Source organism: Eschrichtius robustus, chromosome 11, assembly GCF_028021215.1.
Source record: "Eschrichtius robustus isolate mEscRob2 chromosome 11, mEscRob2.pri, whole genome shotgun sequence".
Lineage (NCBI taxonomy): Eukaryota > Metazoa > Chordata > Mammalia > Artiodactyla > Eschrichtiidae > Eschrichtius > Eschrichtius robustus.
In genome coordinates, this window is record NC_090834.1 from 72,563,371 (window position 1) to 72,577,965 (window position 14,595).

The following is a 14,595-nucleotide window of genomic DNA, read 5'->3' on the forward strand; positions in this document are numbered from 1 at the left end:
TTCCATTGAGGCTCAGCATTACTAGGCATCCCCAGGCACCCACAAGGCAGCAATTTCATGTGCCCCTGAGGTTTAGCAGAGCAGCCAACAGGTTGGCTGACAGGGCCCAGATTTGCTACCAGATAAGCCAGTGAGACACGCGTCATATTTATAGAATACAGAATCAACTATAAAAAAGATGCACATTGGGTAATTACAATGATTTTATTCTGCATTTATCTTTAGTTTATTTCAAGCAAAAAGGAGTGTTTTCAATATCAAGAGGCATGCATATATGTGTGTCTTCCATGCTATTTCTTTTCAATAAGTTGCTTTCATTGCAAATTAAAAGAAATGGAGTTCAGCTCTTTGGTGACCTAGGAGAAAAAAAAAAGTAAGAACTAGAATATTATTACTTATTAACAGTGAGGCTCTTGTCATGTATTATCTCAATTACTTTTTATATTAACGATACAGGTAGGTACTTATTGTTGCTTTCAAGTTATATGGGGAAACAGGCTCAGAGAGGGTCTGGTCCATGGTCACATAGTTAGTAGAGGACAAACACAGTATTTGAACCCAAGTCTATGCTCTGAATCCAGATGTACATGACATTGTAGAGAATACTTCCAAAGGGTAGGGTCTTTGCCTTTCTAACTAAAAAACTAGAATAATCACAATTATAACTGTAGGGAACAGTGTTTTAAATGAATAGGATCTATATTTCCTGGCAGATGATCTCAGAGTCACTTGGAGACATTGAAAAAAAACAGAAATGAACCCAAATTCTAGGTGTTTTAGCTATTGGGACTCTGTTCTTTCTCCAGACACTGGGTTGGCGCCTTCACTGTGGATTTTTTTGCAATACAGGACCAGGGAGGGTCAGACTGTGGCCTGCACTCCTGCAATACCCAGCCATCTGCCCTGCCATCTGAGGTACTAGGGCAGTTGTCTTCTTCCTGGAGTCATTTCACTGCTCAGGCCTGAAGGTCACTGCGGCGCCGGCCAAAGGCTTTGGAGCCCACATTGGCGGGCATGAAGTTGTTCTTAACCACGCTCCCAGATCTGCTCAGCCAGCCTGCATCTTATGGGTCACATAGGTGGCAGTGTTACAGGATCTCTTCTGGGCAGTGATGCTGATTTGCAGGATAGAGAAAAAGAAAAGGCCTGTCAGTGAGAGGCTGAGGGCAGGTGCTACCCCATGGGACCAACATGGTAAAATTACTGCTCTGAGAGGCACCAATGAACTTTAAATATTTTTCCTAAACACAAAATTACCACAGACAATCATAGGGCATTAGGGAAAATGCCACAGTCACTCCCCATAGACGTTTCCAAGGGTGTCAGAAAACCCAAACGTGCTCTGGGCAACAAGCCATGGAACACAGAACTATAGCAGCCAATCTTTTCTGTACAAGTAAACGAAAGCTTAACCAAGGCTTAGGTGACTAGAGAGATTATGGTGCCACACCCAACCTCATTCTTAAAGATTGTCTAGAAGATGCATCCCATTCACAAGGTACTGAGTACTCCTTAGGAAAAGGAAAATTCCCCTGTCCTCCTGGAAGAGGAAGCGAGTTTGCAGCATCAAGTCTCAGAGGTTCTTAGTGCTCCTGTTTTTGCTACCTGAGGTTGTTTACAGGGACCACCCACTATGCCCTGACTCCAGCTACCCGGGGCTAAAGCTACTTGCCAGACAGGTCCCTGTATCCGTGAAGTATGGGATGTGGCCAGAGCAACAACCACCACAGCTCAGGTGTTTTTAGAAATATACTATTATTCCCCCAATGAAAGGCATGTTCAGAAGCAGGACTGAGAAGCTCTGCTATGAAATCTACAGGTACTCACAGGGCTGCCCTCTCTCTCCTGATCTCTTCCTGAATGATTCTCTCTGGCCTGCTCTCCCTCCTCCCATCTGATGTTCCAGGCATCCACTGCCACAAAGAATGCCACTGATACTAGCCCAAAGAGCAACCAGAGAAGACCACATGCATCAAGTTATAGGAACAAAGGAATTAGAAAGGAGAGGAAGGGGTTGAGTAGGCACCTTGAGGCATGCCAACATGAGGGGTCATGGTCTTTCTCCAATACTCTGGCCATGACCCATTTCTTGCCAGGCATTCTGACCCCAGTTTTAGTTAAGGGGAATGTGTAAAACTTGTTGAGGTCCTATGTGTGTGTGCCCAGGACACAGGTACTCAGATTATTGCACTGCTTAGTCCTGGAGCTGTCTAGGCTACAGGGAAAAGTCAGGCTAGACAATACCATGCACCAGGGCTGCCCCTGCAGGCAGTCATGCAGAAGGTTAGAATAGGGAGAGGGCACCTGGAGCAAAAGCAGAGGGGCAGGAATGGGGGCAGCTCACGCATCCTCCATTAGGAGAACACAGAGGTTCACTGAGCCAGGGCAGTGTGGGGAAGGGCTGCGGGGGGAAGGGGTGACCTTTTCTGGCATTCCACATGCTGCTCAGTCCTTCTTGCTCTGCAGAGAGGTTCTTAGGGCAGATACAGGTGCAGCACATGCCTCTGAACAGGTACGGCCAGGTCAGGAGCTGGTGTGAGCTCCAAGCTCAGGGTGCACAGGGGGGTGGGGCTGGGGAAGGGTTTCTGGTCCAGTGAGAACATGCACATCTCCACAGATTCTACACATCTAAAGGCCCTGGACCTACCTCAGACACTGTGCTACCTGACAACATCCTTTGTAAGGGCTCTGGCTTCACCTTGCAAATGTGCAATGAAGATGCCTTGCAGGTGTGAAAGAATATCATGTGCAGGTTAACAAGGAGGGGCTAGATTTCTAAAATCCCCTGAGATACATGGGATTCATTTCCTGGCTTTACTTTACGAGGCTAAACTCCGCCAGTGCTGGGAGGTATCGTCAGTACTGCCAGACAATTTCCGGAATGAGGGAGTCCACAGCTTCCCCCACTGCTTTTAGAAAGGGATCTTTGTACATGTGGTGCAACCATAGTTCCTTCACATGACCTCTGTCTTCAGTGGAGCCTGTAGAAGAGCTGGGCCCCAGGCCAAGGTGAACAGTGACTGCTTGCTGGCTGCCTGTCCAGCTATGTTCTCTCCTACCTGTCAGGATACATCTTCCTGGTAAGCCAGGGGAGAGGGTAAGTGCTGAGCAGAGGGCAGAGCCTTACCTGAAGCCCTCCTGTCTCTTGCTTCAGCTCATGGGCCTTCATCTGCACATAATCATTCATCATTGCAGCCAGTAGGAGGCACATTTCCTTACTGGTGAGTGTAGCAGGATCAAAGCCATTCTCCAAGGCCCACCTAGGGAAGGGAAGCAAGCCCAATCCTGGCTCTGAGTCCCTGCCTACCCCCATCCCCAGGATAAGCAGCCAGGTTTCCTGGTTTCTGCATCTTCCCCTGAGGATGTGGCTGCCCCAACTGCCAACGGAAGAAATGAGGCCATTGTCTATCCAAAAATGCTGCTTCACCTGGAGTTAGGCTCTGGTGTGACCTCAAAGAAATGGTTTGCTGGCAACTGACGGTTAGATTTTCAGGAATTTTTTGAGCTTAGTGTTAAATGCAGCCATTATTAAAAATTAAATGATAATGATAATTTGAATCTGAAAATGGTTTCAGTTTAATAAATATAATTTGAATGAGGATGAGAAATTAGATGAATAGATCACATATCAGATTTAATAACAAATTTATTGGCCAAGTAGTTAGCAGACTAGGATGAAATCCATTTCTCAAATTATGGTTAAGTTAGTAAATAGCTTTGCTAAAGATAAAAGTGTTTGATAAAAAGCAACAAAAGTATGTTGTGAGGTTCAATGAGTTATATGAAATTTATAATAACTAGTACTGTATATCTTATGTCTATTTGTAAACTGTGTGCTACACATCTTTTTATGATAAACTTATATATAAGTGTGCATTTGTACATTACCACCACCCATCCCCCCACCTCCACCCACCAGGAGCCAGTTGCTAAAGATTCAGCACAAGCACAACTGAGAACACAGAATTGTATGATTCCAGGGGCCATGGGAGGTGAGAGTGCTCCTGGCAGGGCTGTCTCACCTGAATGGCGCTGCCTGGAGCATGCCTGCCTGGTTCAGGACCAGAATGCTGAGGACCAGGAACGGGGGGAACTTCCAGAAGCCCATGGCACCTCTCTGCAAGGGAAAAATGACATCACCACCTGCAGCAGTTCAAGTTCTGTGAGCCCACAGACCCAGGCTCTGCTCCTGTCTCTGACTCTAACTCCCTGGTGTCCTGACTTCAGGCTGGACATGTCACTTCCCTTCACCATCGTTTCCTTCTCACCAAAGTGGACTGCTGGAAGATCCAGTAAGCCTGTAGCATGCTTGGCTTAGCAAAGAAACCTAGTGGGACAACTGGGTGAGGAGGTCTCAGTCTGTAGCCCCCTCCCCGTCACTCCACACATTCTCACATACAACCTGTTGGCCAGGACTCCTGGAGGGCAGACTCCGAGTACCTGTCACCACAGCGTTTCCCATTGTACAACCCAGAGCTGTCCTCCTGGTGTGGGGCTTTTGCTCATACCTGGTTGGGGGAGGTGGGTAGGGAGGACATATCTCTGCGGTTGGAATCCCTGAGAAACTGAAGAACCAAATTCTACTGCTCAGCTGCTTCACACTTTGGCAAAGAGTACCCTGTGAGAAGCAAGCTGGCAGAGTCTTAATTTGGAACCCAGGACTTAAATGGGGGAAAAAAGCTCCCAGAACCTGCCACTGGGGCTTGCGTTTAACGGTTACCTGCCCCTCAGTCACTGCACCTATTTGCCATCCGGTTGCGCTGGCCCAGGTTCCGAACCCATTTCCCACGGACCATTAAGCGAGGGATGTGATCCGTGAGCGCACTGTCCGCACAAAGCCATTGCTGCGTCCTGCTCTGTGGGTGGTGCCTGGGGAGCTCCAGCATCCCGAAATTGACCTAAGCAAGTGTGCCGCAGGAGACAGCGAGACTGGAGCCCGCCCCAGTGCGGAGAGAGTGGAGCAGAGAGTCCTCGGACTGAGACCATGTATTCACATTCCTCCAGACACCCATTCCACCCTGCATACTGAAGATGGGATCCTTGCCATGAAACAGTGAAATCTTTCACTTCATCTTTCACAAAACATCCTCGTTGTGATCAAATCCATAGACAAACATTATCGATTGTTTTCTATCACTCTAAAAGCAAATGTAGGGAGCTGTTTCTCTTTTCTGAGCACTGAGAGAACATAATAAATGATTACAAGGAAAGCTTTATGTTCTGAGAGACTTCTAGTGATTCTTGAGACCACCTCCTTACTGTCCCCCAAGGGGAGGTGAGGATGGGGGAGGAGGCATCTCATCAGTGCTGTTAGACTGCTTGAGTCATGGATCAAGTTCCCCTTTGCTAATGTAGCCAGGGGAAGAATGCCAAAGAAGGAATGGTCCTTAATTTAAGTGAACTGGAGGTATTTACAGAATGGAAATCAATCTTTTCTGAAATTAAAAAAATGATCTGACCAAGGATCCTCTCCTGATCGATATTATGGTTAGATTAGAGTTTACTGATGTGGATTTCAGGCAAGGATGACCTCAGGATCATCCTTTTTGGATCTTCTCCCTCCTTCTGCTGCCTCCTTCTTCACGTAAGGTCCAATCGGAATGGTGTTCTCATAGGAACTTTCTAATGGCCTGACCCTAGGCTGTTACTTGTCATTTTGACAACATCCTGACCAAAGGCCTTATCTTGGAACGTCAGGCAGCTTGAGGGGCAGTGAAGAAATCCTTATTTGGGGCTATTATATAGACCTTTTATAAATTAACCTTTGTAATTCTTGCCAAAACAATTGTAAATCATGGATTATGTTAATCAATGAGCGTAAATAATATGAGCTCAATGAGCATGATGAATGTTCACAAATCTGGGTATATGTGTAGGAATGTGTTGCTGAGGATGTCTGAATCTTATTGAAACCGTGGTCTAGAATTCCAGGAAAAGTTGACATCTAGTGGTAAAAAAATTAAAGACAAAGATACACTTATGTCTTTGTCTGTTCAGGCTGCTGTAACAGACTACCATGGACTGGGTGGCTTTTAAACAACAAAAATTTATTTCTTACCATTTTGGAGGCTGGGAAATCCAAGATCAAGGTACTGGCAGATTTGGTGTCTGGTGAGAGCCCACTTGCTGATTCATACATAGATGTCTGTCTTCTCGAATGGCAGAGGGGCAAAGGAGCTCTCTAAGGTCTCTTTTATAAGGGCACTAATCCCATTCATGAGAGCTCCACCCTCACGAACTAATCACCTTCCAAAGGCTCTACCTCCAAATACTAACACATTGGGGAATGGGTTTCAACATATGAATGTTGGGGGAATACAAGCATTCAGTTTACAGCATCATAGAACTACTGGAAGATAAGAGCAAAACCAGTTGGGTGACCTTGGCTCACGCTTAGTGTCCCAGTGGAGCTATTAATACCACCCCCTTTCACTCTCAGAAGGATATGTGTATGGACAGTGTCTTAGTCCATTTGGGCTTCTGTAACAAAATACCACAGACTGGTTAGCTAATAATCAACAGAAATTTATTTCTCACATTCCTGGATTCTGGAAGTCCAAGATCGCTTCCTGGTTAAATATATGGTTGTCTTGTTGCTGTTTCCTCACATGGTGGAAGAGGATAGGGATCTCTCTGGAGCCTCTTTAAAAAGCACTAATTCCATTTATGAGGGCTCCAATCTCATGGCTTAAGTATCTCCCAAAGGCCCCACCTACTAATATCATCACATTGGGTATTGTGTATGGACACAAAGATTTCAGACCATAGGCAACAATAAATCTTATTGTTGCCTAATATATATGTCATTAGTCTAGGGTATGTGGTCAGTCAGTGTAAACTCTGTGATGGTATCATCATTAGATGAGACCTAGTACTATAGAAGACAGGAGAAATAGACTGCACTGGAGGTGAAAAGAAGGAAGACAGATCCCATAAAAAGATAAAGCTGCTGATAGGCAAGCCCTTTATCCTCCAGGCAACAGAATCTACTACACCTCTGATATCTGAAATAAATGTGTCAAATATGAGAGGTATGTGAAGTGTTTGAATGAGAATGTGTAATTTATTAGGATACGTACATATTTATCATTATTCATCCTTTACTAAGTGCAATTTCTTAGCTGCTGGAAATAGAAAAATGAACAAGAAAAGGATTCTGCCCTCAGGGAATACTAGATCTACTTCAGTGTGTATTAACAAGCTCTCTTCAATCTTGGAGTCATTTTCATAAGCCCAAGTTACAGAAAATCTTTACTTCCCAAATCACTTCCCTTAAGGAACTCTACCACATACTTAGAAAAGGTCTTGAACTCCTAATATATTTATAAAAGCATGGAACATAAAAATGAAATCAAAAAATTTTAGGCAATCATCTAGAATTTTCTGTCCAACAAAACTCTGAATTTTCTGTAATGATGTAAATATTCTGTACTTGTGCTGTCTGATGCCATAGCCACTAGCCACATGTAGTTATTGAACACTTGATATTGGTTAGGGCAACTGGGCAACTGATTTTTAAATGTTATTGAATTTAAATGTAAATTGCCACATAGCTAGTGGGTACTGTTTTGGACAGTACAGATTCTAGACCTTTTTTGATTCTCAATTAAAATAGTCAAGTTTTTGCTCTTTTTACTTGGATGTTTTAGCACTGTAGGGATATAACATATGTCCTAAATGAAAGTGGGTAAATCACAGGAATGACAATTCTACAATCTCCATATTTAATGGGAGAAATGTATTTATTCACTCAATCAAATTAGATTTAGCGAGCACAACTGTGTGCTGGGCACAATGATGAGATATGATGTACATGGACTTGCCCCCAGGGGATTATAGGGCTTCAGGATAAATAATTCATCAGTGCTGGTAATGAGTATCATTTAATGCCCATATTAGAATATTTTTTTTCTACTCTTTTTCCTTTCCCAGACACCAAATCAGATGTATCAGAAGTTTCTGGCTGCTTATGCCTTAACATAAACAGAGGTCAGGCAATATCTCTGTACTGTGAAATGGGGACTTCCATGTTCTGATGACTGAGGACATGGAAGTGACTGAGAATAAGGTATTTAATTTCCTGTCCATTAAAGAAAAATATTGAGAAGCCCAGGCAGGAGAGATTTAGAGGCATTTCTTATGAAGATTAACTTACTGGTGAGGTATTATTTATAAAAATAAGTAAAAAAAGAAATCAAGAAAATGATAGAGATTTCATCTGTTTTCTTTTCTATTCTAATATCTGTGCGTTGGAGGAAGATGTAATGATATTCCTGGCACGTCATTTTGCCCTCCGGAACCATCAAACATTGTAGGTGTGATTAGGTAGAATTATTTAAATATGGTCGTATATCTTTACCTTTCTGGTCAATCACAAGTTCTGTTTTTTTTTTTTTTTTTTTAAATAAAGAGTTTTTGTTTTTTGTTTTTTAAAATGTAACCCAAATGTTTCAAAGTCCCCAGGCCTGTTGGGGTCATTCTTTTATTTAATATTCAAATAAAAATGGCTTAAGCTCCCATTCTACATAACAGCAAGTTCTAGTTTTAACATACCTTTCCTTTAAGTTTAACTTTCTTTCTTTTTTTTTTTTTTTATCCATGCTTATGTTCCTTAAAAGGATTGGGAAAGGGAGGGAGGGGTGTTTAGAAGTATTGTTAAGAGGCCCCGAGCAACTGAGCCCATTATTACATTAAGCCTTAATTTTCGTCTTCCCCAGAGGATACTGTGTCTTCGTAGGGCAGCTGGCTAGAATTCAGGATTGTCACTTAACTGAGAACAGGGTGAATCCAGTATTGATGAACTGTTTTCATGAAGCCTGGGTAGTTCTGTAAGATCCAGGCCCCTGCGGAATCTTTGTTGAAAGAGAGCCTAAAGACCCACCTGTAGTTTTTCCACACTAAGCCGCTAATCCCTTGGATTTGTGGGGGGAGGAGGGGCAGATAAGATCATCCTCATCCATTTTAGGAGCCAGGACCTGAGGTGGCTAACCTCTATTGTTTTTTTTTTAGGTTATTCTTTTTTTTTAATTGATGTATAGTTGATTTACAATGTTGTCTGAGTTTCGGGTGTACAGCAAAGTGATTCAGATATATATAATATATATATTCTTACATATATGTATATATAATATATTCACATACATATATATTCTTTTTCTTTTTATAATATATTCATATACATATATATTCTTTTTCAGATTCTTTCCATTATAGGTTATTACAAGATATTGAATATAGTTCCCTGTGCTATGCAATAGGTTCTTGTTATTTATCTATTTTATATATAGTAGCATGTATATGTTAATCCCAAATTCCTAATTTATCTCTCCTCCCCACCTTTCCTCTTTGGTAACCATAAGTTTGTTTTCTATGTCTGTGAGTCTCTTTCTGTTTTGGAAATAAGTTCATTTGTATCATTTTTTTAGAATCCACGTATATGTGATATTCTATGATGTTTGTCTTTCTCTGCCTGACTTCACTTAGTATGATAATCTCTAGGTCCATCCATGTTGCTGCAAATGGCATTAGTTCACTATTTTTTATGGCTGAGTAATATTCCATTGTATGTATATGTATGTGTATATATATATATATATATATATATATATATATATATATATGCCACTTCTTCCTTATCCATTCATTTGTTGATGGACGCTTAGGTTGCTTCCATGTCTTGGCTATTGTAAATAGTGCTTCTGTGAACACTGGGGTGCATGCATCTTTTCAAGTTAGAGTTTTTGTCTTTTCCGGATATATGCCCAGGAGTGAGATTGCTGGCTCATATGGTAACTCTATTTTTAATTTTTTAAGGAACCTCCATACTGTTTTCCATAGTGGCTGTGCCAATTTACATTCCCATCAACAGTATTGGAGGGTTTCCTTTTCTCCACACCGTCTCCAGCATTTATTATTCGTAGAATTTTTGATGATGGCCATTCTGACCGGTGTGAAGTGATACTTCATTGTAGTTTTTTGTTTGTTTTTTTTTTATAGCTACTTTATTTATTTTTATTTATTTTTTTGGCTGTGTTGGGTCCTCGGTTCGTGCGAGGGCTTTCTCTAGTTGCGGCAAGCGGGGGCCACTCTTCATCGCGGTGCGGGGACCGCTCTTCATCGCGGTGCGCGGGCCTTTCACTATCGCGGCCCCTCCCGTTGCGGGGCACAGGCTCCAGATGCGCAGGCTCAGCAGTTGTGGCTCACGGGCGCAGCTGCTCCGTGGCATGTGGGATCTTCCCAGACCAGGGCTCGAACTCCTGTCCCCTGCATTAGCAGGCAGATTCTCAACCACTGCGCCACCAGGGAAGCCCTTCATTGTAGTTTTGATTTGCATTTCTCTAATAATTAGTGATGTTGTGCATCTTTTCATGTGCCTCTTGGCCATCTGTATGTCTTCTTTGGAGGAATGTCTATTTAGGTCTTCTGCCCATTTTTTGATTGGGTTGTTAGTTTTTTTGATGTTGAGCTGTATGAGCTCTTTGTATATTAAGAAAAAAATTTAAGTAACATAGAATACAAAGCAAGCACCAATTTACTCAAAATGGCCAGAAATAACAAGGTTTAGCATTTGGTAAAAATAATTCCAAACACAACTTTATACCCATAATCAGACAAAACTATGGATACGTAGGTGGTAGGCAAGTAGATACATTAAAACAGTTTTATAAACTAGAATCATACCGTACATGCCTTTTAAATGTATTATATTTATCATACTTGAATTGAATAGAAAAAATAAGCTGAAGAAATTGCTGAATTGCAGATAAATATTTATTTAACAAAGTGATCATAAATTATTATGAATTGAAGCTATACTTTTTTCCCCACTAATTTCTTTTACTGAGTTATAATTTACATAGAGTAAAATGTAAAACGTACCTTTTCTTAGGTAAAGAGTTCTATTAATTTTTTTAGAATATTTAATTTTTAGAGCAGTTTTAGGTTTACAAAAAAGCTGAGAGGAAGGTACAAAGATTTCTCATAAGCCTTCTGCCCCCACACACACTAGCCTCCCCCATTGTTAACATCACTCACCAGAAAGGTACCTTTTTTTCTTTTTAACCAAGAATGAACCTACATTGATATATCATAATCACCCAAAGTCCATAGTTTACCTTAGGGTTCACTCTTGGTGTTATTACATTCTATGGGTTTGGACAAAAATACAATGACACATATTTGCCACTATATCATACAGAGTATTGTCACTGTCCTAAAAGTTTGAAACTATATTTTCCATTTTTTGTTTTTACTGTGTGTTCCTTTCCAGTAGGAAAACAAAATTTAATTAACAGAAAGTTTGAAATATGCATATTTAAAGCAAAGCCTTGCATAAAATGTGCCACATTATTTTAGGAGAAATTTTATTGAGAATAAGATGTTATATATCCCTTTGCCATTTTTCCCTCAATTTTATTAAGGTCTAACTCACATATAATCAAATGCACTCATTTTAAAAATATAATTTGATGAGTTTTGACAAATGTATACACCCGTATCATCACCACCATATTCAAGATATAAAACATTTCCATCACCCCCAAAGTTCTTTCTTCCCTTTCCCAGCCAGTCCCTCTCTCCTACACCCTACAACCAGTGATTTACTATCTGTCATAGATTAGATTAGTTTTCTAGAGTCTCCAATAAATGGAACCATACAGTATCTACTCCTTTATCTGGCTTCTTTTGGGAACTTATCCATGTTATGTGTATCAGTAGTTTGTTTCTTTTTATTGCTGAGTGTAGTTCATTGTATGAATATGCCATATTGTGTTTATCCATTCACTTACTGATAGTCATTTAACTGTTTGCATTTTTTGTCTGTCATTAAAAAAAAAAACTCCTGTAAACATTCTTGTATATATTTTTTTGGATGTAAAAATATGTTTTAATTTTTCTTGGATAAATACTTAGAGTGTAGTTGCTAGGTCATATGGGAAGCATATGTTTAGTTTTATAAGAAGGTGCTAAACCATTTTCCATTATTTCATTATTATAACATTTTACATTCCCACCAACTATGTACAAGGATTTTACTTTCTCCACATCCTCACAAACACTTGGCATTGTTCACTTTTTAAAATTTTAGCCATTCTCCTGATTTTGTATTTGTATCTGATTGTGGTTTTAATTTGCATTTTCCTTATGACTAATGACATTAGCTACTTCTGATGTGCTTATTGGCCATTTGCATAGCTTCTTTTGTAAAGTGTTTTTTCAAATCTTTTGCCTATTTTTTTAATTGAGATTTTGTCTTCTAACGTTGAATTGTAAGAGTTCTTTATGTGTCTATATATGTTGGATACTAGTCCTTTGTCAGATATATGTATCATGAATATTTTCTGCCAGCCTATGGCTATTTTTTAACGCTGCCTTTCAAAAAGTAGATTTTAGTTTTTATAAAGTCCAATGTTTCATGCTTTTTGTACCTTATCTAAAGAAATCTTCAACTACTCCAAGCTTGAAAGATTTTCTCCTATGTTTTCTTTAAATTTTATTGTTTTAGTTTTTATGTTTAGGTCTATGGCTTACTTCAAGTTAATATTTGGGTATCTTTGAGATCAAGATTTCTGTTTTTACCATATGGTTGGCCAGTTGTTCCAGCACCATTTGTTGAAAAGATTATCACTTTCCCATTGAATTGCCCGGAACTTTTGTCAAAAATCAGTTGACCACGTATGTGTGTCTATTTCTGGATTATCTATTTGGTTGTTTTGTTCTATATGATTATCTTCACTACATCACCACACTGTTATAATTACTGTAGCTTTATATTAAGTCTTGAAATCAGGTAGTGTAAGTCTTCCCAACTGAATCTTCTTCAAAATGGTTTTGGCTATTCTAGCTCCTTTACAGTTCCATTTAAATTGTCAATTTTGAAAAAAATTCTATTGGTAGTTTGATTGGCATAGCACTGAATTTATAGATCAACTTGGGGAGAATTGAAATCTTAGTGATATTGACTATTCCAATCCATGAACTCGATACATCTCTCCATTTATTTGGGGCTTCTTTAGACCTTCTCAGGAGTGTTTTGTAGTTTTCACTAAAAGTTTGTCTGTAAGTGTTTTACATTTGTTGATGTTATTGTAAATTTCAATTCCCAGTTGTTAATTATTTGAATATGGAAACAAATTGTTTACCTCTCGAAGTGCTTTACATGAATCCTTTAACTTTTATGTGCTGCATTTTAATTATGATTTAGTTCAGAATATTTTCTTGTTTTCCCTATGATTTATTCTTTGAGCTATGGGTTCATATGAATTATAAAATTTAATCCCCCAATATTTGGGTAGTTTGAGATTTTTTTAGTTAGTAATTTCTAATTTAATTCCCTTTTGACTTCAGTCTTTTAAAATGTATTGAGACTTAGCTAATGGCCTAGCATCTGTTCTGTATTGATAAATGCTCCATGAGCACTTAAAAACGACATACAGTCTGCTACTGATGGGTAGTTTTCTAGAAATGTCCAGTAGTTCAAGTTCTTTGATAGTGTCATTCAGTTCTTCTATATTCCTATTGATTTCTGTACTTTTTATATTAATTACTGAGAGAAGAGTTTTGGAATCTACAACTATAATTTTAGATTTATTTTTCTTTCAATATTATCATGTTTTAGTTTTGTGTATTTTAAACTCTACTATTATCCCTTCAAGAATTTTTTTTCTCTTCTCCTTTTCATCTCTTTCTAAGACCCCAATTACATGTGTGTTAGACCACTGGATACTTTTTCACAGATTACTTAGACTCTCCTATTTATTTTTATTTTTTTCCCCTGAGTGCTTCATTTTGGATATTTTCTATTGCTTTGTCTCCTAGTTCACTAACCTTCTTTATCTTTTATGTCTAATTTATGGTTTATTTCATTCAGTGTAATTTTCACTTCATGTATTTTATTTTTCTTCCCTAGCGGTTGCATTTGGTTTTATTTTTTAATTCTTCCATTTCTCCCCTCATTATGGTCACATTTTTATATAAGTTCTCAAGCATATTGAACATATTTATAAAAGTTATCTTATCATTACTGTTACTAATTCCATCAATTTTATCATTTATGCATATGTCTCTATAAAATTAATTTTTTCCTTGGTCACATTTTTCTCTGTCTTTGCATGTCTAGCCATTTTAGTTGGATGCTGGACATTGTAAATATTTCATTGTTAAGTGCTGGATTTGCTGTGTTTCTTTAAAGGTGTGGATTTTATTCTAGTAAGCAATTAAATTACTCATGATTTAGTTTGATATTTTCTAGGCTTATTTTAAAGCTTTTTAAGGATGTGACTAGAGTAGATATTCCTACAGTACCAGTTTAGCCCCAAATGTGACTCTTCTAGGATCACAAGTAAATGCCATGTGTATTTAACAAAGTCTTTCTGCTCCGGTGGGAAGGAACTTGAATAGTCCTGGCCCTGTATAAACTATGGGCTTTTGGCTTTCACTCTGTGGTAATTGTTTTTTCTCCACACATCGTCCTTCATGCAGTCTTGTTGAATTTTATGCTGTGCATGGACCGATTAGTATTAAGTCAAAGGCTGACAGATATCCATATTCAGATATCTGAGACTTCTTCTGAATATTCTACTACCCCCTTCTCTG

General features: G+C 39.4%; 1 protein-coding gene across 1 annotated transcript; it reads right to left on the reverse strand.

The window, feature by feature from the left end:
- Positions 1 to 956: 956 nt before the first annotated feature.
- Positions 957 to 4,108, reverse strand: LOC137771741 (calcitonin receptor-stimulating peptide 2-like). The gene is given in 4 exon segments (XM_068555364.1): positions 957 to 1,063; positions 1,066 to 1,115; positions 3,123 to 3,260; positions 4,023 to 4,108. Coding segments are annotated over 4 exon segments (381 nt in total).
- Positions 4,109 to 14,595: the final 10,487 nt, after the last annotated feature.